This window comes from Pistacia vera, unplaced genomic scaffold (genome assembly GCF_008641045.1).
Source record: "Pistacia vera cultivar Batoury unplaced genomic scaffold, PisVer_v2 Contig223, whole genome shotgun sequence".
Taxonomy (NCBI): Eukaryota; Viridiplantae; Streptophyta; class Magnoliopsida; order Sapindales; family Anacardiaceae; genus Pistacia; species Pistacia vera.
The window spans coordinates 2,531,502-2,554,138 of record NW_022196028.1 but is presented as its reverse complement, the minus strand read 5'-3'; the positions used below and the strand labels follow the sequence as shown (position 1 = coordinate 2,554,138).

Sequence of the window (22,637 nt, the reverse complement as noted above, 5' to 3'; positions counted from 1 at the left end):
ATATAGATGCCAAATAACTAAAGGAACCATAGTAGGCCCGCATATAGTCAAGATGATTGGCTACATACATAACCCTGAAATACTAGGATTTGGTTGTAGGAACCATGTCGTCGCGAGTGTGGAATTACAACAAAAATTTTCTTGCCATGGCATGGTCTTGTTACCCAAGATCATGATTTCGATGAAATTAATCAACATAAAGATTAACCATACAAGGTTATGTGATTTACCTCCGTTGGTGGATCCTCCTCTAGGTCTTTCAAACTAGTTGCTATCAATCCAATGTAGGATTGAGTCCGTCAGTATCCACATGAAGGTAGGCTCAGGATCACCGTAGGATTAACTGCTAGATCAATTGGAGTGCTTAAGGGAGGTGACGGATTAGAGAGATAGAATTTCTCTTTCTCGGGTTGGCGGCTAGGGTTTTTGGGAGAGTTAATTTTGCTCTTTAATTTGCAAAATTAACTTTTGATTATTAGCTCTTATAAAATAAAACCCAATGATCCTTTATATAGACAATCCCAAATAAGAGTCCAATAAGGATTGTAAATCCTTAATTCCTATTTGGATTGGGTTACAATCCTTATTTGAATTGGATTGCAATCCTTGATATAAGGGAATAGAATATCTCTTAAAGATGTTCTCCTAACATATGAATCCTAATTAAATAAATATTCCCACTTATTTAATTCCTATATAAATAAATATTCTAATTAAATAAATATTACTATTTATTTAATCCATATATATTTATATATATTTATCATGTTTAATATATGGGTTTTAATATATATTTAATTTAATATATATTCTTCATATAAATTAAAATTAATATGATTCCAAATTTGCTAAAAATTCTCCCAATAAATTGGATAATGGCATCAACCCTTTAGCAAAACTACCAAAGTGCCTTTTTGCCCATAATGACAAAAATGCCCCTGGACTCCCAAATTACCAAAATACCCTTTTCGGCCCAAGGACAAGATTGTCCTTCCATTTATGTTTCTCACTTAACTACCTTCTATGTGTGTGACCCGAAGGCTCTTCACTTTGCTGGTAGTGTCCCTTTAACTAATTAAGCATCAAGCAATTACTGTTTTCATATACCAATCATCATCGGCCTCTAACAAGGCATCATGATTCCCTAGTAAGTAAAGAATTAGTAGTTTAAGCTTACCTTGTCTTCGGTATGGTTATCATGCAATTTGATCCATTTAATTATCTTTATCTCATCGAGGTTTGGGGTACAGAAATAGTGTCTACCTCAAAAGCCACCCTGACATGTTCTATATTTGGTTCTATAATCTGACGACTGTTGGATTCAAGCACCAACTCAATTTCATCGTGGCCACGGAGTTGAGGTTCTAGTTCTTTAACCAAATATCTCACCAAGATAAGATCTCCTATAACTAGGAGTGATGAATCCTTTGTTGATCCACCATAGCCATAATGTACTTCTCTATGTAACCAATCACCATCGTTCTAGTAATCCCTAAAAGAGACAACGTTAGGCTAGTATCAAATCACATTGATATTTACAAATGGTGCTCTAGTGATCTCAAGTCAAATGACCACATGCACCACCATCGGTAAGAGGATATATTCCATAGACATTGGGTTTACCATCTCGTGTGGAATCTTATGATGGTTCAGTCCAGTGCACTTGCATAAGCAAGCTCTCATGCATTGCATCAGGTTGATGCTCACAACCTTGACATGTAAGACTTGTCACCACCTTTCTATAGGGTCGTTCAACGCGATGATAGCTCTTTGTATAATCTGTGTCCTTGGTCAGATTTATACTATGACTACAGACGGTTTAAGAAGGGCCACCTTGTGCTCATAGGGTTCTCACAATTAAGATTTATAACACTTAATTTGTCATTGGTTCCAACCTTTCTAAGCACATATACAATTTTCTTTACATGTAGTAAATAGATGCTATAATATATGCTCATAAATAAGCGATGCCTTTTAGTCATTAATTTGAAATGAGTTTACAAAAGCTAAATCATTTGCTCTAATGCACCTACTCAAACATTGGTATGGAGGCAGAACTATCAATAAATCTTGTTCTACAATCATTGCTTGATTCCTTCTCCCAATTCATAGTGAACTTCAATATGAATTCTATGGAGAATTTTCTCTCAAAGCTCTTTCATATGCTAAAGAAAGCAGAGAAGGACATGAAGAAGTCCAAGCCATTGATGCTAGTTGATGCTGCACCGTGGAAAGGAAAGGTGAAGCGAGGCAAAGGAAATGCCAAGGGCAAGTCCAAAACTCAACCCCAAGATGCCGTTAAACCTACTAGAGGCATGAGCAAAGATAGAAAGGTTGTTTGCTTCCATTGTGGCAAGCCTGGCCATTGGAAGAAACATTGCAAGGCCTTCCTAGCAAGCAAGAAGAAGAAAAAGCCTGCATCTTCTTCTAAAAGTATGTACATGATTGAAATCAATGTACCTCCAGTTACATCTTGGGTTATTGACATAGGATGTTATTATCATGTTTGCACTTTTGTGCACGGACTACAATGGAGTAGACTGCTTGGTTGAGGAGAGGTAGACCTACGAGTTAGGAATGGAGCACGCGTTGCTGCATTAGCCATAGGGGATGATTATTTAAATTTGCCTTCGGGCCTTGTACTAAAACTTTTAATTGTTTTTATGTACCTTCGATTTCAATGAATATTATTTATGTGTCCACTTTGGACAACATTGGATATCAATTTATGATAACTAATGATTGCTGTCAATTAGTTTGAAGGGTATTCAATATGGAATTGCAAGATTACATAATGGTTTATATGTTCTAAAACTAAATAATAATGAGATTTTCAATCTAGAGAATAAGAAATCCAAAGTTGATGGCTTTAATCAAACTTACCCATGGCATTATAGGCTTGGTCATGTGAACCAGACTTGCATAGCAAAACTCCATAAGGACGAAGTTTTGGACCCATTTGACTTCATGTCTTATGAGGTATGCAAGTCATGCCTATTAGGCAAAATGACCAAGTCACCTTTTATTGGGCATAGTGGAAAGGCAAAGGAATTGTTAGGCACTATCCATAGTGATGTATGTAGACCTCTAACAATGCAAGCAATAAGTGGATATTCTTACTTCATCACGTTTACTGATGACCTCAATAGATTTGGATATGTCTACTTAATGAGACATAAGTCTGAATCCTTTGACAAGTTCAAAGAATTCAAGAACGAAGTACAGAATCAACTGGGCAAGAATATCATGGTTCTCTTATCCGACAGGGGAGGAGAATAATTAAGCTTAGAGTTTGATGCATACCTAGGGAATGTGGGATTATATCTCAACTCACACCTCCTTACACACATCAGCACAATAGAGTGTCTAAGCGGAGGAATCGAACCTTGTTGGATACGGTTTGATCAATGATGAGTTTCACAGATTTACCGACATCCTTTTGGGGCTATGCCCTAGAGGTTGCAATATATACACTGAATCATGTATTGTTAAAATTAGTGGATAAGACACCATATGAAACATGGAATGGTGAAAACCTGTATTATCTCATCTAAGAGTCTAGGGTTGTGACGCTTATGTCAAAAAGTTGACTTCGAATAAGCTTGCCTCAGAGTTAGAGAAATGTATCTTTGCCTAAATAGACAAGAGGATACTATTTCTACAATCCAGCTAAGCAAAAAGTTTTTGTTGCTCAAACTGGAGTTTTCTTAGAGAAGGATTTCCTTTAAAGAGAAGATGATGTAAGTAAGGTAGAACTCGATGAAGTTCTAGAATCAGAAGATGCATCAAAAGACAGACAAGATGATGTGCCATCAAGGATGGTTGAGCATCATGAGGAGATAGCTCCACAAGGAGTGGAACAAAGTGAACCTCCAGCACATGAGCCACGTAGGTCTGCAAGAATACTTCATGAGCTTGAGAGGTATGGTTTTCTCATGATTCAAAGTGGCGACGTATTGGTCTATTAAGACGATGAGCCTAGAACCTACAATGATGCTTTGTCGAATCCAGATTCCGCAAAATGGCTTGAAGCCATGAAATCTGATATAGACTCCATATACCAGAACCAAGTATGGGATCTGGTGGATTCGCCCAAAGTGGTCAAATCCATAGGATGTAAATGGATCTTCAAGAAGAAGATTGGCGTGGATGGGAATGTTTAAACCTATAAGGCATGGCTGGGTGCAAATGGTTTCAAACAAAGGCATGGGATTGACTATGATGAAACCATTTCTCCAGTAGAAATGCTAAAGTCCATCAGGATTATGCTATCTATTGTTGCATACCATGACTATGAAATTTGGCAGATGGATGTTAAAACTATTTTCCTAAACAGAAACCTTGAAGAGGACGTCTATATGATGCAACCCGATCGTTTTGTTATTGATGGACAAGTAGGGAAGGTAAGCAATGTGAAGAGATCCATTTATGGACTCAAGCAAGCATCAAGGAGTTAAAACATTCATTTTGATGAATCCGTAAAGGAATTCAGGTTTACACAAAGCGAAGACGAGCCTTATGTGTACAAGAAGATCAGTGGGAGCGCAGTGGTATTCCTGGTGTTGTATGTCGATGACATATTGATCATTGGGAATGATATACCAAACTTGCAAACAGTAAAGACTTGGTTATCCAAGTGCTTCACCATGAAGGACTTAGGGGAAGCAACCTACATCCTCGGTATAAAGATCTATTGTGATAGATCTCGTAGGTTGTTAGGCCTAAGTCAAAGTATATACATTGACAAAGTTCTAAAAAGATTCAGTATGGAAGATTCAAAGAAAAGTCATCTTCCAATGTCACATGGCATGTATCTCTCTAAGGATATGTATCCAAAATCACAAGAGGAGAGAGATAGGATTGGAGGTATTCCTTATGATTCGGTAGTAGGATCCATAATGTATGCCATGTTATGTACTAGGATTGATTTCTCATATGCCTTGAGCATTTGTATAGATATCAATCGGATCCAATTGAAACACATTGGACAACATCAAAAACATCCTTAAATACTTAAGAGGACTAAGGATATGCTTTTGGTCTATAGAGGAGAAGATGATCTCACTATAAGAGGATACAGTGATGCTAGTTTTCAAACTGACAAGGATGACTATCAATCATAGTCAGGTTATGTGTTTTGTCTTAATAGGGTTGTAGTGAGCTGGAAAAGTTCAAAACAAAGCACTGTAGTGGATTATACAATGGAGGCCAAGTACATCGCATTGTGCAATGCAGCCAAAGAGGCTGTTTGGATCAAGAAGTTCGTGACTAAACTAGAGGTGTTTCCGAGCATTGTTGATCTAGTTATGCTTTATTGTGACAACAATGGTGCCATAACTCAGGCTAAAGAACCATGATCTCACCAAAGATCCAAGCATATACTCTGGCGATACCATCCCATCAAAGAAATTGTGAAGAGAGGTGATGTACAAATCGACAGAGTACCTACTGATGAAAAAATCACAGACCCACTTACAAAAGCTTTGTCCCAGGAGAAGCATGATAGGCACATAACATCATTTGGGATCAAATGTATGAATGATTGTCTATAGTGCATGGGTGATTATTAGAGTAGATGCACTAGAGCCAACGTTTTAGCTCTTGTAAACTCATTTCAAATGAATGAATAAAAAGGCATCGCTTATTTATGAGCATATATATATTGTAGCATCTATTTACTGCATGTAATGAAAATAGCATATTTCCTTAGAAAGGTTGAAACCAGTGATGAGGGAATTAAGTGTTATAAATCTTAACTGTGAGCACAAATGGTGGCAGTTCTTAAACCGTTCGTGTGAGAGCCCCCTCATCTTGGACCATGGGCTATCCCAGTCTTGGCCTACTGTGGCCTCATGGGCTTTCCACATGCGCCCGATCATCTTGGGCCTCACTCATCCAGATATCCCCACCTCTACAAGTGGGTTTCTTTCGCCTTCCCCACCTTTCGAACACAAGACCTGCAGGCTAAGTACTTGTGAGAAGAGAGGTGAGTACCATTAGGCTAGCTAGCCTAATGGTACTCACCTCTCTTCTCACAAGTACTTAGCCTGCAGGTCTTGTGTTCGAAAGGTGGGGAAGGCGAAAGAAACCCACTTGTAGGGGTGGGGATATCTGGATGAGTGAGGCCCAAGATGATCGGGCGCATGTGGAAAGCCCATGAGGCCGCAGTAGGTCAAGACTGGGATAACCCATGGTCCAAGATGACGGGGCTCTCACAGTCCATAGTCATAGTATAAATTTGACAAAGGACACTGATTATATAGAGAGACTATCATCGCATTGAATGACCTATTGATGCGTTGTTACTACAACATGCAAATATCGCAAGTGCACTAGTCGCACAAAGTAATAAAGTGATTAGTGAGTATCGTTCCCACGAGGATTGGTTGCTAAGCACTGAATTTCCTATTAGTTTTCAAGCTGGAGAAACCAAATATTATTTGGATTTATGGGAGAATATAAAACTAAACTGAAAGAAAAATTTACTAAATGTAAAAACAACTAAATTATGAAAGCAAGATTTAACACAAGAGTAATATGAATTAAAACAAATGGTTAGGGTTTGACTTCATTCGGACTCTATGGATTAATTCTATGGATTATGCTACTTTTACACTTACATGCACGGATTGTAAACCGAATTCCCTAAGTTGTAAAACAAACCTTCTCAGGCTATGAATTCGTACTTTTCCCTATTAATCTTCCGCACCCAACAAATTGAAGATTAACAAATCCAAGTTCATAAAGCTAAAGGAATCCTATGTTGATTTCACTATTTCTCAAATCTATCTCTAGCATTGAAATTAACAATGGTGATTATCCAAGAAGCTCAACATGACTCATTTCTCAATCTCATCATATTCAACAATTAAAATCAATAAAATTCGGAATAATCACACAATCTATGCAATAGAATATAAAGGCAATAATCATCAATGGATTAATCCATAGAAATCTGAATTACATCAAAACCCTAAACCAAAATGGGTTAGTTCATAACTAAATTAACACAAACAGCAAGAAAAACAATAAACCCAATAGTCAACATAGTGAAACACAAAGAAAAGAGTAGAGATCTCCCCTAGTTGAAGAATCCACAAGATTCAAGCTCAAATCTTCTCTCCAAATGTAAAAGCTACTCTAACCCAGACGAAAACCAGATGAACCCCTACGAAAATGGCAAGGTTTTCCTTATATAGTTCCCCCAAAAACCTAAAACCTTTCCTAAAATAAAACTGTGTGTTTTGGAGAAAACAAAATTTCATAAACTTCGCCGTGGCGACGAACTAAAGTGAGTCTCGTGCCTAGCTTATTTCACCGGGCGAACCTTCTTGGAAAATTTTGAATTTACAGAATTGCCCTCTGCTTGCTTCCTTGCTTAAATCTTCGATCTTCGATGCTTTCTCATGAGAACAAACTTCATAGTGCATCAGAACTTTCCCAAATTCTGAGATTCGCTTGCTTCTGTGTCCAAAAACTCCAATTTGCTCATTATTTGCTAAAAATGCACGTTTCAGCCTGAAACATAAAATATATAGAATTAAGTAGCAGTTCAGGCATAAACAAACAAAGAAGTATCTAAAATCTGGCCAAAAAGCCTAAATAAAATAGTATAATCCTTGGATTATCAAATACCCTCAAACTAAAGACATGCTCGTCCTCAAGCATCAGGTACAAAACACAAAGAAAGAAAAACACAAAACAACAAAACTGAAAATGATAAGACAAAAATTAGACTCAACTCAACATAAGAACTGCCTAGAATTTATACAAATCTCAATAATTGTTGAAAAATTATTACTGAAAAATGCATAACACTCCAAGAGGTTATTACTTGCATCAACTAACTTTCTCTAGTGGTCCCCCGAGTAGGTGATCCCCACTTCAGTCCACATTCCGACTGCCTGGATTATTTTATGCAGAAATGCAAAGTTTATCAAATAGTGTTAGACTCCATAAGCCTAAGTATCGAACTACTCTCCACTAATGAGGATTAGACATCACTAAAGATCAAAATGTCTTTACAAGCTTGTAACATTAGGCTCGGTTAGTGGGCTTCAAAGAAAAGGAAAGGATAAACTAACCAAGAGAAATTGGTTTCCTTTAAGCAAACAACAAGACTTAAATCAACTTCCACTTTCTTCCTCAACCACCACTTAAGAAATCAACCATTTAATAACCCTCAAGCATGTGCACTTCTCATTTTTGCTACTGCAATGCAATTCTTAAATTTTTTTTTTTTTTTAACAACAATAACCAATTTGAAGTTAATTACCCCTCTTATTCCTCTTGCCCTTCTCACAACCCCCAAACAATTCTTTTAGTTCATTCACATAACTCTCCAAACTTTTTGTGTTTGCATTAGGCTTAGAATTCTCTTAAAGGTTGCGGACGTGTTTAGGGTAAAAGGTTTGGGCATTATTGATTGCACAAGAAAGATATGACAACGATGATTTCATAAGGCTCAAATGGGTAACTAGGGATAAAATCTATGGTCGGCTAGAAAGGCTCAAACGTTCTGAAAAATTGCCTAAATCACTTCCTCAATAATGTCTATTCCTAGAATTTCACCTCAAGTACTTCTCAACTAGGTTCTAGAGTCCACCAACATTATCAAGACTTCACCTAACTGCATAAAATGAATCTAAGCATGCCGAAATAATGAAAATGGTGGTTGAACCACTCAACAAACCTCAAGCAAAATTCAGTCAAACAACATAAACTTGAAGCAATGCTTAACATTTTTCAACAATAAAATCCGAACAATCTTATTCTCATCATAAACTTATGCAATTCATCATCGGCATAACACAACAAAACATGAAAACAACAAAACATAAACAAAAAATTTGTTCAAATTTTTCCTACCCCCAAACTAAAGATGACATTGTCCCTAATGTCACATTATGCACAATTTAGGAATAGAAAAATAGAATTTACAAAGGTACGAGATAGTTCCCTGATTAATCCGAGAAGTCGAAGTTCTGCTCAACAGCATGCACACCCGTTCATTGGCTTTCTCATCACCATAATCTGTAAAACAATTGAAATGCTTTGGTGTTCACTGTGTTAGAAAATTTCACTTACTAATATGAATATATTACAATCCTAATCTCGCCCTTACGACTACTAAAAAGTTCAAACAAAATTAAACAATCCAAACCAAAAGAAAATTAGTTCAATGTCCAAAATAAAAGACAATACAACTGAAAATAAAAATAAACTACAAAACAGGTGCTCCTATTTCATTCTTCGGCCTTCTCCTCTCCTTCGATGTCGTCATCTTCTGTGTCGGAGCCCATCCATTCCTCTGAATCCCAGTCTGCCCATTGGAAGCTCGAAGTATCAATGTTGAGCTTGGAGAAACAGTTGTGCTGCATATCATACATCATCTGGGTATGCTCTGCCAGCCAACCTTGATGTCGTTCCATCCGTTTCATATTACCCAACATCTGCTACATCAGCTCCTTTATTATGGCTATGGAACTGGATGATGTGGTAGTGCCTTGTGTGGTTCTCTGTTGTTTTGTCCCGGATCTGGGTCCTTCACTGGGTGGACGCTTAAGATGCTTGTTGTAGTAGTTGGTGTCGAGGACTGGTGCATGATAAATAAGTGGTTCATCATCCGACTTCTCCACTCCCGCTCGGGTGCACAGCTTGGGGATAAGATGTGGGAAAAGGAAACTGCCTCGCCCTGGTTGGGCTGCATTTTGTATACTCGTCATGATAATCTTCCCCACATCTATTTTCTTTCTGGTGGCAATGGAGTAAAGCAGCAATGCCTTCTCAAAAGTTATTGAACTATAATGTGTCTCCAACATCATCCTTGCACACACAAAGTACTGCCACAACCTAGCCATAGGAATTAGATTAGTTCCCTTAATGCTCTTCTTTCCCTTCTTCAAAACCTCCCAAGGGGTATCCGATTTTGCTATGACCCTAGGTATCTCATCCTCTTCAAATTGTTTCTTCTTAAACTCTAGATACTCATCATGGTCAATTGAAGGCAAGTTGTAAAAATCATTGATGACCTTCACATCAAATGGCACATCAATACCCCTCACAAATACATGCCCAAGATCACACTCAAGGAGGTTGGCATAAAACTCTCTCACTATCGGCTCTATAGCTGCATGTGTAGGTTCACTCATAAATAACTCCTAATGTCTCCCTCGACTCCACTGTTCGTCCATGGTCAATCCACGCTCGGCAATAAACCCTTTATCCTTCCTTTTGATTGCTTCTTCATATCGTTGCCGAGCCTTATCACTCACAAATCTATTTTCCACTTTTTTTTTCCTTTTCCTTTACCCTTGGACGGTACTTTGAGCGGCATTTTTGGTTCGATAACTCCAATTTACCCCTAAACTAAGATACTAAATAGACAATTCAACTCTAACTGCCCTCGCTACCTACCACAATCAATCTTACAAAAACACCAAAATTTCAAAAAATTGCACCTAGACCCCCAAAATCACTCTTCTCCAAACTCAACAAACCACTCCCAAATCGAAAACCCAACCTCCTCAACACCACACAAATCAAGATCCACACGTCTCTACTCAAAATCAAGGCACAAACAACAATAAAAATCCACAATTCACGCAAATAATCAAAATCTCAGATTCAAAACTCTAATAATCAAAATTGATCAATTTAAAGTTTGGAGAACTCAAAATCTTACCAATCCCAAGATGTATTCACCACCAATTTAACCAAATTCGGCCTAGATCGCAAAATCCCCAAATTCATGAACCCAAGGGTTTCCAACAATTTTCTTCAATTTTTCGGAGAGATCCTTGTTAAAATGAGTTGTTTTGGTGTTTGTGAGGGTTAAGGAGCGAGGAAAAGTGATGGGAATTCACTGGAGAAGCTATGGAAAAGTTTTGCTCTCGGATATGTTTTGAAGTTTTCACAAAAATGAAGAGCCGCGACTCATTATTTATAAAAAGCAGTTTTCGTTGTGGCGAGTTCTTCAATTATGAACAAAAATGAACCCAATCGATGCGGCAAAAAATTCCAAAGCCTACAACGCTGCGGCGAAGAAAGTGCTTCGCGTCGGTGAAATTCCCTTAGTCAAATTTCAATAAACTCTTTCTGCCACGGTGAAGAAAATTGTTTCGCTGCAGCAAAAAATTACAGGTAGCACGTCGCCTCGGTGAAAAACGAACTTTGGCGCAGCAAAATCTGGAAGTTTTCGAATTCCATTTTGTGCAAAATGCATTTCGCAAATCTAGAAAATTTCCTTTTTGTTAGTAAACGGTCCCGTATACGCAGCGGAAACAAAAATTATAATATAACAGGATCGTTTACGTGAGCCAAGATCAAGGGTATGATTTTACAATTTATATTAAATAAAATCTGCAGAAATATTCAACATGAGTTAAGAGAAACAAACGCACGTTTGGAGGCTCCACCATGATTGTCTTTGAACGTTTTGCTACCGATCCAAGTGTAGGATCGAACCTGCATAGTCCACACGAAGACAATCTCAAAAGAACCAAAGAGGGATTTGCTAGATCCTCTTTGGCTTCAAGATTAAGAAGAAAAACAAATCAATTGAAATTGATTTTAGGCTAAGAGTGTTTCTGCCGTGGGAGTGAAAAGAGAGGGCTGCTNTGTTAAATCATCCCTGTTGTGCATTCATCATCTCTAACACCTGTCATACCATCAAAATACACCTAAAATTTTAAACCAGATTTGAATTCCTGCTTCTCCAAGCCATTACAGCAGTAGATGCCTCTAACCCTGCATGAAACATTAGCTTCAAAATCTTTCATCCGAACTATTGCAGCTGCATAAATCAAAAAGGTTTTAAAAGTAATATGGAGGTGTGCGTAACCCAAACCTATAGAGTTAGCAAAAGAGAGTGTTTTAATTTTATGGGCACATATGTAAATTTATCATTTAAAAAAACTGTCAGAACCGTTGGAAAATAAACTCCCAAGCACAGGTTAGGTATTTTAAAAACCGTTACTAAAAACCCCTCAAAACCGCTACGATGATTTACCCTCAAAACCGCTACGATGGTTTACCCTCATAACCGCTACCATAAAACTCTTAAGCAGGCCCTAAGGGAATGCGTTAACGACTTTTTCGCACCAAAATAATGATTTAATGATATTTTTTTATCATTTATATATTTTTAAAATATTATTTTAGTATCAAATTTATAATCTGGTAATGAACAGAGAATAAACACAGTCAAGATTGTTAGAATTTTTAAAAATAGGATATCAATGAGTCTTTTGGTGGTAAAATGTTGGATTTTAATTATTCGGATTGATCGAAATTTGACTTGAGAAGGGTGGTTACGCAAACCCTAATCACTTGATTGCCAGCTATTGATGGAGTCGGCGAAAGTAGGGTTTGAGAGGTTTTAGTGAGTGATGATCAAGAAAGAGAATAATGGTGGTGTGGGGTTACAACAATGTTGGAATTGAAAATGAAATATGAATTTGGGTAGTAAAGTGGTATTTTAAAAATATGTGGGTGGAAAAGTGTCATTAAACCATTATTTGGATGAAAAAAATAGTTTACTCTAAGGGAGTGGATGAAATAAGAAAAAAAAAATGGTCGAGTGGTTGGAAATAAACTCTTAGGTGTATTATTCAAGGGATTCCAGATTCGAATCTCTCTTCAGTTGCTAGTAAGGGTAGCCTCTGGGTCTTTATCCGACCAATAGTTCTAGGGTCTCGAGGGATTTTGTAGTTACATTTAATAGTTTTTTTCTAAATTTAAAATGTTTTTATTTATTTATTTCAGTCGATTTTATTAAAATAGGTTCTAACGTTAAGATGTGTTCAGAATTTAAAAAAAATTCAAATTAAGAAAATAGTAAAAATACTATTTAGAAAACTAAAATAAAAAAAAGGGAGAAAAACCAGCGCAGCCGGCATAGGCTTTTCCTTTTTCTTTATTACGACTTTATGTTTTTAATTTGCTTTTTAGTCTTTTAAATTTAAAAATAAAAAAATGATTGTTCTTTTTTAAGTTTTTGAATTTAAAATTCAAAGACTAAAACCAACTAAATAATTAAGGGTATTTAAGTCCTTTTGTTGTTTTCTATTAATGTTAACGACAAATCAGAATTAAGTATCATTAAATTGAACAAAATGAAACTCATCTCCCTTTTCATCATTTCCCAAATCGAAGAAACAAATTCAAAAACTCTAAATTCTTTACCTTCATAAACCTTATTTTAACGCTTTTTCCCTTTATGAACCTTACTTATTTTACAGCATATCTAAAACCCTAAAACAATTTGTCATTTTTTACAATCAAGGAAACAAATTCAAATTCGTTACTCTACATGTCGAAACAATTCATGTTTATTATTTTATTGTTATACGTATTGAAACAATTTGTATTTAGAGAAGAATAATTACTTAAAAAACGTTGATGTGGGGAGATTACTATCCTTTATTATTATTATTTGATATTGTAAATTTTTATATAACATGTTATTCCAAACGCTACAAAGGATATGTTTGTAGTAGTGAAAAGGTTGAGCGCTTTTGTTATTACTTTATTTTATGCAATTTTAACTGAAAAATATGCACACATCTTTTAAAGACTCTTTGTTTATGCAAAGAACTCTATTATTGTTAATACTAGCAAAAGATCTTATATATTATCTTCATTTATGTTCTTAATGTATTTTATTTTTACTAGACCCATCATCTAACCAATAACGTCGTATAGTATCACCACGAACTTGTGTCACCAAGTCCTTATATTCGGCATCTTGATCGGCAGCCATTCGCAACCTATCTAACATGTCAGATTCCACCCGAGTTATTGCATATAGAACAACAACCACATGTTTCCTGCTCAAAGCATCAACAACTTGATTGTGCCTTCCTAGCTTGTGTTGCCATGCAAAATCATACTTAACCAAAAGTTCTTGCCACCGAGCCTGTTTTGGGGATAACTTCTTTTGTGTCTTGAAGAAAATATTGGCCACATTGTCTGTCAACACTACAAATTTCGTGCCCAGCAAGTACACTCTCCACACTTGCAAACAATGCACAACAGCCACCATCTCTTTCTCATGTGCAGAATATCATTGCTCTGCCCCGTTTAACTTTCGACTCTAAAAAGCTATGGGATGTCCCTCTTGTACCAACACCCCACCAATGGCTTTCTCCGAAGCATCCGCATGCACTTCGAAAGGTAACTCAAAATTTGGCAATCTCAACATCGGTTCTAATGCAATGGCTTCCTTCAACTTTTCGAAAGCCTTGGAACATGATTCTGTCCACCCCCACTGTTGCCCCTTTTTCAACAAGTCTGTCAACGGTGCAGCCTTCTTTGAGTACCCCGTAATAAACTTGCGGTAATAGTTTGTCAAACCCAAGAAAGATCTCAACTCAGGAACTTTTGTAGGAGCTGACCATTCCATAATCGCATGCACCTTCTTTGGATCCATCCTCACTTGGCCCTTACTCACCAAGTGCCCCAAGAACATGATTTCCTGTTTAACAAACTCACATTTTTCCATCTTTACATATAGTTGATGTTCTCTCAATCGCATTAGTTCCCTTCTCAAATGAATTAAATGCTCATCCAAATTCTGACTATAGATCACAATATCATCCAAGTATACAACCACAAATTCATCCAAGAACTCATATAGTACATCATTTATCAAATTGCAAAATGTAGCTGGTGCATTTGTCAAGCCAAACGGCATGACTAAGAATTCATAAGAACCATACCTAGTCACACAAGTGGTCTTAGGCTCATCTCCTGCAGTAATTCTGACTTGCCAATATCTCGACCGCAAGTCCAACTTAGTGAAAATCAAAGCCCCACTCAACCTATCCAGGAGATCTTGAACAAGGGGAACATGATACTTGTTCTGAATTATAACTTTGTTCAACGCCCTATAGTCTACACACATTCGAAGGGAACCATCTTGCTTTTTCTGAAACAATACAAGAGCACCATAAGAAGCCTTGGAAGGTCTCACTGCACCTGCATCAAGTAATTCATCAAGCTATTTTCAGAGTTCTTTCAACTCCATGGGAGACATTCTATATGGTGGACGAGCAGGTGGAAACGCCCCTGGTTCCAACTCAATCTTGTGATCAATTGCTTGCCTTGGAGGAAGTTCTTTGGGCAACTCCCGTGGCATAACATCAGCAAAATCTTGTAATAACTCTGCCACAGCATCCGGCACTTCAACCTTCTTATCAGGCTTTATCTCTATCATTTCTGCCAAATACGTTTCCTGCTCTTTCTTCATCCCACGCTTCACTGCCGTGGCTGAGATAGTAGTAAGCTTAGCTTGTCCTAGTTTGCTACTCACCCCTGATGAACAACAAGATACAAAACAAGGACTTGATTCATGATTTATCATCATGCCACCCAAGTAAGGTATCACCGACACCTTTGCTGCCTTAAAAAACTCTATCCCTAAAATAATATCAAAATCATCTAAAGGAACAACAGTCAAGTTGATCTTACCCGTCCAACAGCCCACACATACCTGCACATTGTAAGCTATTCCAGTCACCCCGCGTGTACTAGAGTTCACAACCTTCATCGTCGTAAGACTCTTGGAAAGTGCTAGCCCTAACTTTGAGACAACTCTATCTGCCACAAAATTATAAGTTGCTCCCGTATCTAGCAAGGCTTTAACTTGACTGTCTCTCACTTTCAAATCAACAAACAGTAGAGCATTTTGAGCGGCACCTTTACTCACCACTCTAAGGTAAGTATCACCCTTCTTCTTCTTTGAATCTGTTTCTACCCTCATAGCATTCATTAATTGCATCAGATTCATAGTGATCTACTCACCACTAGACTCTCCCTCTTTACCCATCAAAGCATTAAGCTTTTCTCTCTTTGGGCAATCTTTTGCCCTATGTGGTCCTCCACAAATGAAACAACCGGACATCATTTTACTCTTTTTGTTTTCCTTGGAGAAATTACTACCAGCAACTACTTTCCCCTTTTCACTAGTAGAATTTCTCTTTTGAAAGTGGAAGTCTTTCTTCTTGCTTCCCTTGATTTCCTAGTGTTCCTTCTTCTTTGCTTTTGTTGCAACAACAGGTTCTCTCTCCTCGCTACTTTTGAAGTCTACCAACCCATCCGTTGCAGCAATAGCACTAGGCAAATCCTACACTTTTTGCCTTCGTAATTCAACTTGCTCCCAGCCTTGCAAACCTGACATAAAGTTAAACAACTTGTCCTCCTCGGACATATTTTGAATGTCTAACAACAAGGAACTAAACTCCTTTACATACTCCCTCACAGTACCCTTTTGCTGGAGCCTTTTCATCCAGTCCCTAACATTCCATGATGTATTTCCCGTAAGAATTGACCCTTCAATTCCTGGGTCTACCCACACTCACATCATCTGCCAATCTTGTGTGCCACCATAATTTAGCATCACCAGCCAAATACATACTTGTTATTGAGACCTTCTCTCCAGTAGGGACTTTTGCGGCCTCAAAATACTGCTCCATATCCTACAAGAAATTTTCTAACTCCTTGGCATTTCTAGCACCCTGAAAAGCCTTTGGTTTGGGTACTCTTATCTTGGCAGTACTTCCCCTATCAAGACTACGAGGGAGAGCATGCTTCAGCAAGGCATTGCCATTCTCTAGGGCCTTCAGTCTTTTGTTAGTCATGTCCACCATTTCCATAAATTGCTTATGGAGAATTTCGAAACTTTGATCAGTCTGATCTAGTCTCTCATTGATGGTCGCAGCCTAGCCATCCTGAATTTCACCTAGCATCTCCTCTAACTGAGTCACTCTTTCCCTTGAAGCATCTATCTTAACTTTTCTTGGCATGAAATAACAATAAGGAAAATATAAGAACGAACCTGGTTACAACCAGGCTCTAATACCACTGTCATAGGGCCTAAACTCGCTTCTAGGCACTACACGGCACAAGCACACCAAGCACTTGTCAACCTTCCTCAAGTTGTGCATATCCCTGTTACAAATTGCAAACACAATACAAGAGAAGCTAATGAGAGTATATTGCACAACATATACGGGAAAACCCAACCTTATATTATATAATTCCAAATACAAGAAAACTCATGCACCCACACATTGTTTCCCACTATTTATAATTTGATCCCAATCATAGATTCAGCACCCAAGTTACAACAATGTATATACACACATATATCCCTTGCCCTCTCTCACTCTCTCTCGAATTTACAACTTGCTTGCCTTTTATACATGTTGGCATAGCAGTTACAAAGGTTACAACAGTAGTTACAACTCTATCTAGCAGTTACATAGCAGTTGACTTACATACAAGTCTATCTAGACAAATATAACCGTCTCATAGCCTTTGTCCAGCAACCATTCAGCCTTGTCTGATCATTCCATCATCTAGTGCACAACCACATGCACCCCAAGCACATTGCTCTCTATCGCTTAGCCTGCCCATGGGCGCCCCACACCCATGTTAATACATGCATGTGCGCTCATGTTCTAGCTTGCAAGTGCCCACACCCGCTAGCCATCTCATCAATGAGTACTTGGCGTCCCAACGTTCAAACACCCATACCTGATATCGCCCATCCTTGTTTAGCATACACCTGTGTGTTGTCTTGGCAAGGCTGTGGCCAAGGATGAAAGCCACACGCCTACCCTTGCCCTTGGCATCCTTAAGGGTCTTACAAACCACCCCCACTAGAAGAGCCCGAAGTCCTCATTGGAATGGTGGAAATGTACTCCTATACAATGTTCTCAAACTGTGCCACAAATCTATATCTCTTTCCCACGAAACCTCACTTTCTTTCCCCATTTTCCACTTCACTAAATACTCAATTCGGCGATTCTTCTTATGCTGTCCCATCCTCCGATGATCTAATATCTTCTCAATCTCATCATCAAACTGTTTTCTGATCATGGGAGGAGCTCTCTTAGCTTGGGTCCTTAAAGAGTCCTTTTTGTCCGCATGGAATGGTTTCAAGAAGCTCACATGAAATGTGGGATGTACCTTAATCTGTTCAGGCAGTTTCAACCTATAAGCAACAACACCTACTTCGCTTACAACCTCAAACGGTCTATCATACTTTGGAACCAATGCCTTATACTTTGGAACATGTGAAAACGTTGATGTGGGGAGATTACTATCCTTTATTATTATTATTATTATTATGATTTGATATTGTAAATTTTTATATAACATGTTATGTTGGAAAATAAACTTTTTAAATGATTGAAGGATTTGAAAAGCAAAATTATTCCAAACACTACAAAGGATATGTTTGAAGTGGTGAAAAGGTTGAGACCTTTTGTTATTACTTTATTTTATGCAATTTTATCTGAAAAATATGCATACATCTTTTAAAAACTCTTTATTTATGCAAAGAACTCTATTATTGTTAATACTAGCAAAAGATCTCATATATTATCTTCATTTATGTTCTTAATGTATTTTATTTTTTACTAGCTCTTTTAGATGATGTTAGAAGATGTATGGGTGTAATTGTGTGTGGGATAAGAGGAGAGCCTTGACCATAATTTTGACCAATCATTATGTTGATTGGTTTCATATAGGTCGACTATTATAGTTTTTCACATGCATAAACTCCATAACCAATCTTTTGGCACCATCTCTGAGGTAAGATCTTTCAAAATAAAAATATGTTAAAAACACTATTCTAATTTCTAAATACTCTACCAAACACACCCAAAGAGTGTGTTTGGTAAAATATTTAGAATAGTATTTTTGAAAAAGTTGTGTTAGGTTGGTATTACGAGAATAGGATTTAAAAATGAAAATTTGTTTGGTAAATTTTTGGAAAATACATTATGAAAATATTTAGATTATTTTTTAATCTCCTACATTTATTAATTTAGTTAAACACCTCTTACAATAAAAGTTTTAAAATTAACAAAAATACACCTCCAACCACCCCTTAAATGCTGACAGTTGACCACCATCGCAAGACGGTGGTTGGAAGTCGCCGAAATGGCGCACGACCGACTGGATCTGACCGATAGTGTGCCAATTTGGCATTTTCCAACCAAATCTATGGCCAAAGATTTGACCATTGACGGCTAGATCTAGCCAAATATGGCCATTAAAAAAGGTCATATCTTGGCCGTCGTTGACAACCAAATCTGGCCGTCAACGACCAGATCTTTAGCCATAGATCTGGTCTTTTCTGGCCAGATCCATGGTGGATTTGGCTAGAAAAGGCCACATCGATGCACATCGGCCACATCCAATCGGTCCTGCGCCTTTCTGGAAGATTTTGACCACCTTCCGGCAGTGGTGGTCGGCTGTTAGGAATATGTGGGTGGGTGGGTGGGGGTGATTTTGTCAATTTATAAACTTTTATTGTTTGGGGTGTTTAGTTAAATTAACAAACCTATGGGGTTGAAAAAATATAAATATTTTGAATTGAATAGAATATGATTGAATTTTGAGAATATTAAAACAAATATGTATTTTGAATATGATTGGATATGATAAGATTGAAAATAGGTTAACAAACACAACCTCTATATTTACTTTTGTATAAATGTTTCTCACTCTTTAATTTACTAACATAAATAATTATATTTTACCAATTTGTGATTTTCTTTTTACATCATTTGTATACGAATCAAGATAAGCGGTTTGATTTTTTTATCGGTAATTCACATATTTTTAATTTGTTTTTATTTTAAAGAGTATTATCCCACACCTCTCCTAATGTTTCAATTTAAGTTACTCACACCCTCAGGCGCATTTGGTTCATGAAATGTTATATTAATGGAAAGATAATTTACCTTGAAGATTATTGGAAATATTTAGAGAAATGTGTTTGGTTAGGTTGAAATAAATTGGTGAGTATGTTATATTGATAGATTTGATTGGGAGGATAAACTAGTGGGTTTGTTATATTGATAGATTTGATTGGGAGGATAAACTAGTGGGTTTGTTATATAGATTATTAAATTGCCCTCCTATTTAAATATTAATATAATATAATATTTATTATCATCATTTAATCCCCTACATTTGAAATTTTGCTAAAATACCCCACCATATAAAACTTTAATTTGTTACCAAATCACCCTCACCCATCCCAAGCTACTACCACTAGCTGCCATCGACAGTCACCGTAATGGGGCACGACCGGTCAGGTCTGGCCAATCGTGCACCGGAAAAGCCTTCTGATAACTGCGGACGACGGTCGACAATGGTGGCTGGCAATAATCTTGGGTGGCTCGACTGGTAGTTGGGCTGGCTGTGGTCTTGGGTAATTTGGTTGAAGTACAAGGGTAGTTATGTCTTAAAAATCCTAAATATGAGGTTAAAATTGTCCATAAATTTATTGTAAATTGTTTAAATAACAAGGGTTATCGTCCTAAAATTTTATTAATAAGGAGTAAAATTGTAACAAAATTAAGATTATTAAATAATCTTAAAATACCTAAGAAAATGGAAGTAATCAGATTACCTAATAAATAATTAGTGAAAAACAAGATTAATATGAATGAAATAATTTTGAAAGATTATCGTAATTTTATATTACTTGATAACCAAATGTGGTAATCAAATAATATAAGATGACATTACCTGATAAATAAGGAGTTACCCCTAACCAAGCGCACCCCACAAGTATAAAAAATTACATAACCACCCTTCACATTTGTGGAGTTGTCAAATACCTCCCCTTATTGGATTAGTTGATAGAATTCTTTATCTGGTGTATTTTTTGTCCCATATGAGATCGGTTAATATCCAATTCACCCACTTTATTTTGAATATGAAAAACACCTCGGTGTTAGTGATACCATTCAATTTAAAATTAAAAGTCTATTCCACCCCCTCACCTCACGTCACTTACCAACTTAACAAAATTCTTAAATCTTTCACTTAATAAATATCCAAATCCACAAAGTCAACCTTTAACTTACAATTATATTATCATAAACAAGGTATACATTTAGTTGATTTTTAGATAAAAGAAAACATATGATAATTGTGTTTTTAAAGTGATAAAGTAACTAAATAGTTAGTGAAAAACAAGATTAATATGAATGAAATAATATAAACTAACACTAAGGGGTTAGTCTGGTGGTCAAGGAGATTTTCTTCTTTCATTGACTTCTTGGGTTCAAACCACTTTGAGACCACTTACTACATATTTGTGGCTTACCTTAGAATATTGAACTTGTATGGTGTTTAATTAGTCTCAGGAATTAGTTGAGGCGTGCGCAAGTTGGCTCGGACATCCTAGTCATAAAAAAAAAAAAAAAAAACTTGATTAAATAAATAAGAGACGTTGAAATATTGGTTTATCAACTTTAGAAATAATTACATTTTAGTCAAAACATTACAAGTTTTACTTGTTATTAAAACTAGTCATTTAGAAAGAAAAAATAATTAGATAGTTTGCTGTAATTATTTAAGACAAATTTTATTGTAATAGAATGTTTTGAAATTTGTATTATGAGATTAACAAAAGCTAGATCAAAATAACGGTGTTTTAGCAAAACTAAGTTTTATTGTTAATTGATAATTTAAATAAAATTATTTTTCAAATGATTTATTAAAATAATGGGAAACAAAAAAAAAATATATTTTTTTAGTTGGTAAGTCATTGAAGGTGTAAAGTTAACTTTTAATTTGAAAATTGGATGAAACTTTAACATATCACTAGTAACAGGGATAGTTTAACATATTTGGATCGAAGTTAATGAGTTGGATATTATTTGATCTCAAGGGGGGTAAATAAAATACACTAGATGACAAAATATGTCAACGGCTAAAATGGGAGGTATGAGATAATTCTTCAAATGTGAGGGGAGGTCAAGGTAGTTTTTCATATTTTTGGGGTGGGAATAAACCTAAAACCTCAGGGTCGGTGTGGGATAATACTCCTTATTTTAACTAGTTTAACCTTAAATCAAATTACTAAGGACATTATAGGTTCTGACCCCAATTCTATTTTATATTTTTCCTTTTATTTAGTATTTCTTCGAATTTCTAAAACTCATAATTTATCCTTTTAAATTGCTTAAAAAAAAAAAAATTCACTTTTGACTTCTTCATTAGACTTAAACTTTTTAGTTAAATCCAAATACGATTTCTATTTTCCATGTCTTTCTTTTTTCTTTACAATGATACACTAAATATGTTTTGTTAAGAGACCAAACGCTTACCGCAAAGCCAAAAGTTATAGCTGCAATGAGCACAATATGAAATGCTCGTATACAACTTAAATTTGCTAGCTTGTAGAATAAATCAAATCTTTCACAAAATTACAATATAAAATAATAAATGTAAATGTAAATATTTTATAGATTAATATGAAAATAGAGATATGAAAAAGAAAATAATAAAAAAATCTACACATTTTACTTTACGAGTTGAGAGAAATAATAAAGTATATAAAAAAAATTAAAAATAAAATAATAAATAAGTTATTATTTTTTTTTCTTTTCAAAATATAGTTTTTTTAATATCTTTTTTCATTAATGTTTCATACCAATTTGTGAATAATTGTTTATGATAACAATTTTCAAGAATGTTATAAGCAAAATCACATTAAATAAGTTGATAGAGAGTGTGGTGTGAATAATTGGTGTAATTGGCATCGGTACGAGTTCACACCACCACTATTGTATTTCTCAACCATCACTCATCAAAACCCTTAAAAT

The 22,637-nt window shown here is 36.2% G+C and overlaps 1 protein-coding gene across 1 annotated transcript; it reads right to left on the bottom strand.

Annotated features, from left to right (window-relative positions):
- Positions 1-11,681: 11,681 nt before the first annotated feature.
- Positions 11,682-14,044, bottom strand: LOC116130692. The gene is made up of 2 exons (XM_031416416.1): positions 13,672-14,044; positions 11,682-11,794 (listed from the first exon to the last, which is right to left on the bottom strand). Exons 1-2 carry the CDS (start codon positions 14,042-14,044, stop codon positions 11,682-11,684), a joined length of 486 nt encoding a protein of 161 aa, XP_031272276.1.
- Positions 14,045-22,637: the final 8,593 nt, after the last annotated feature.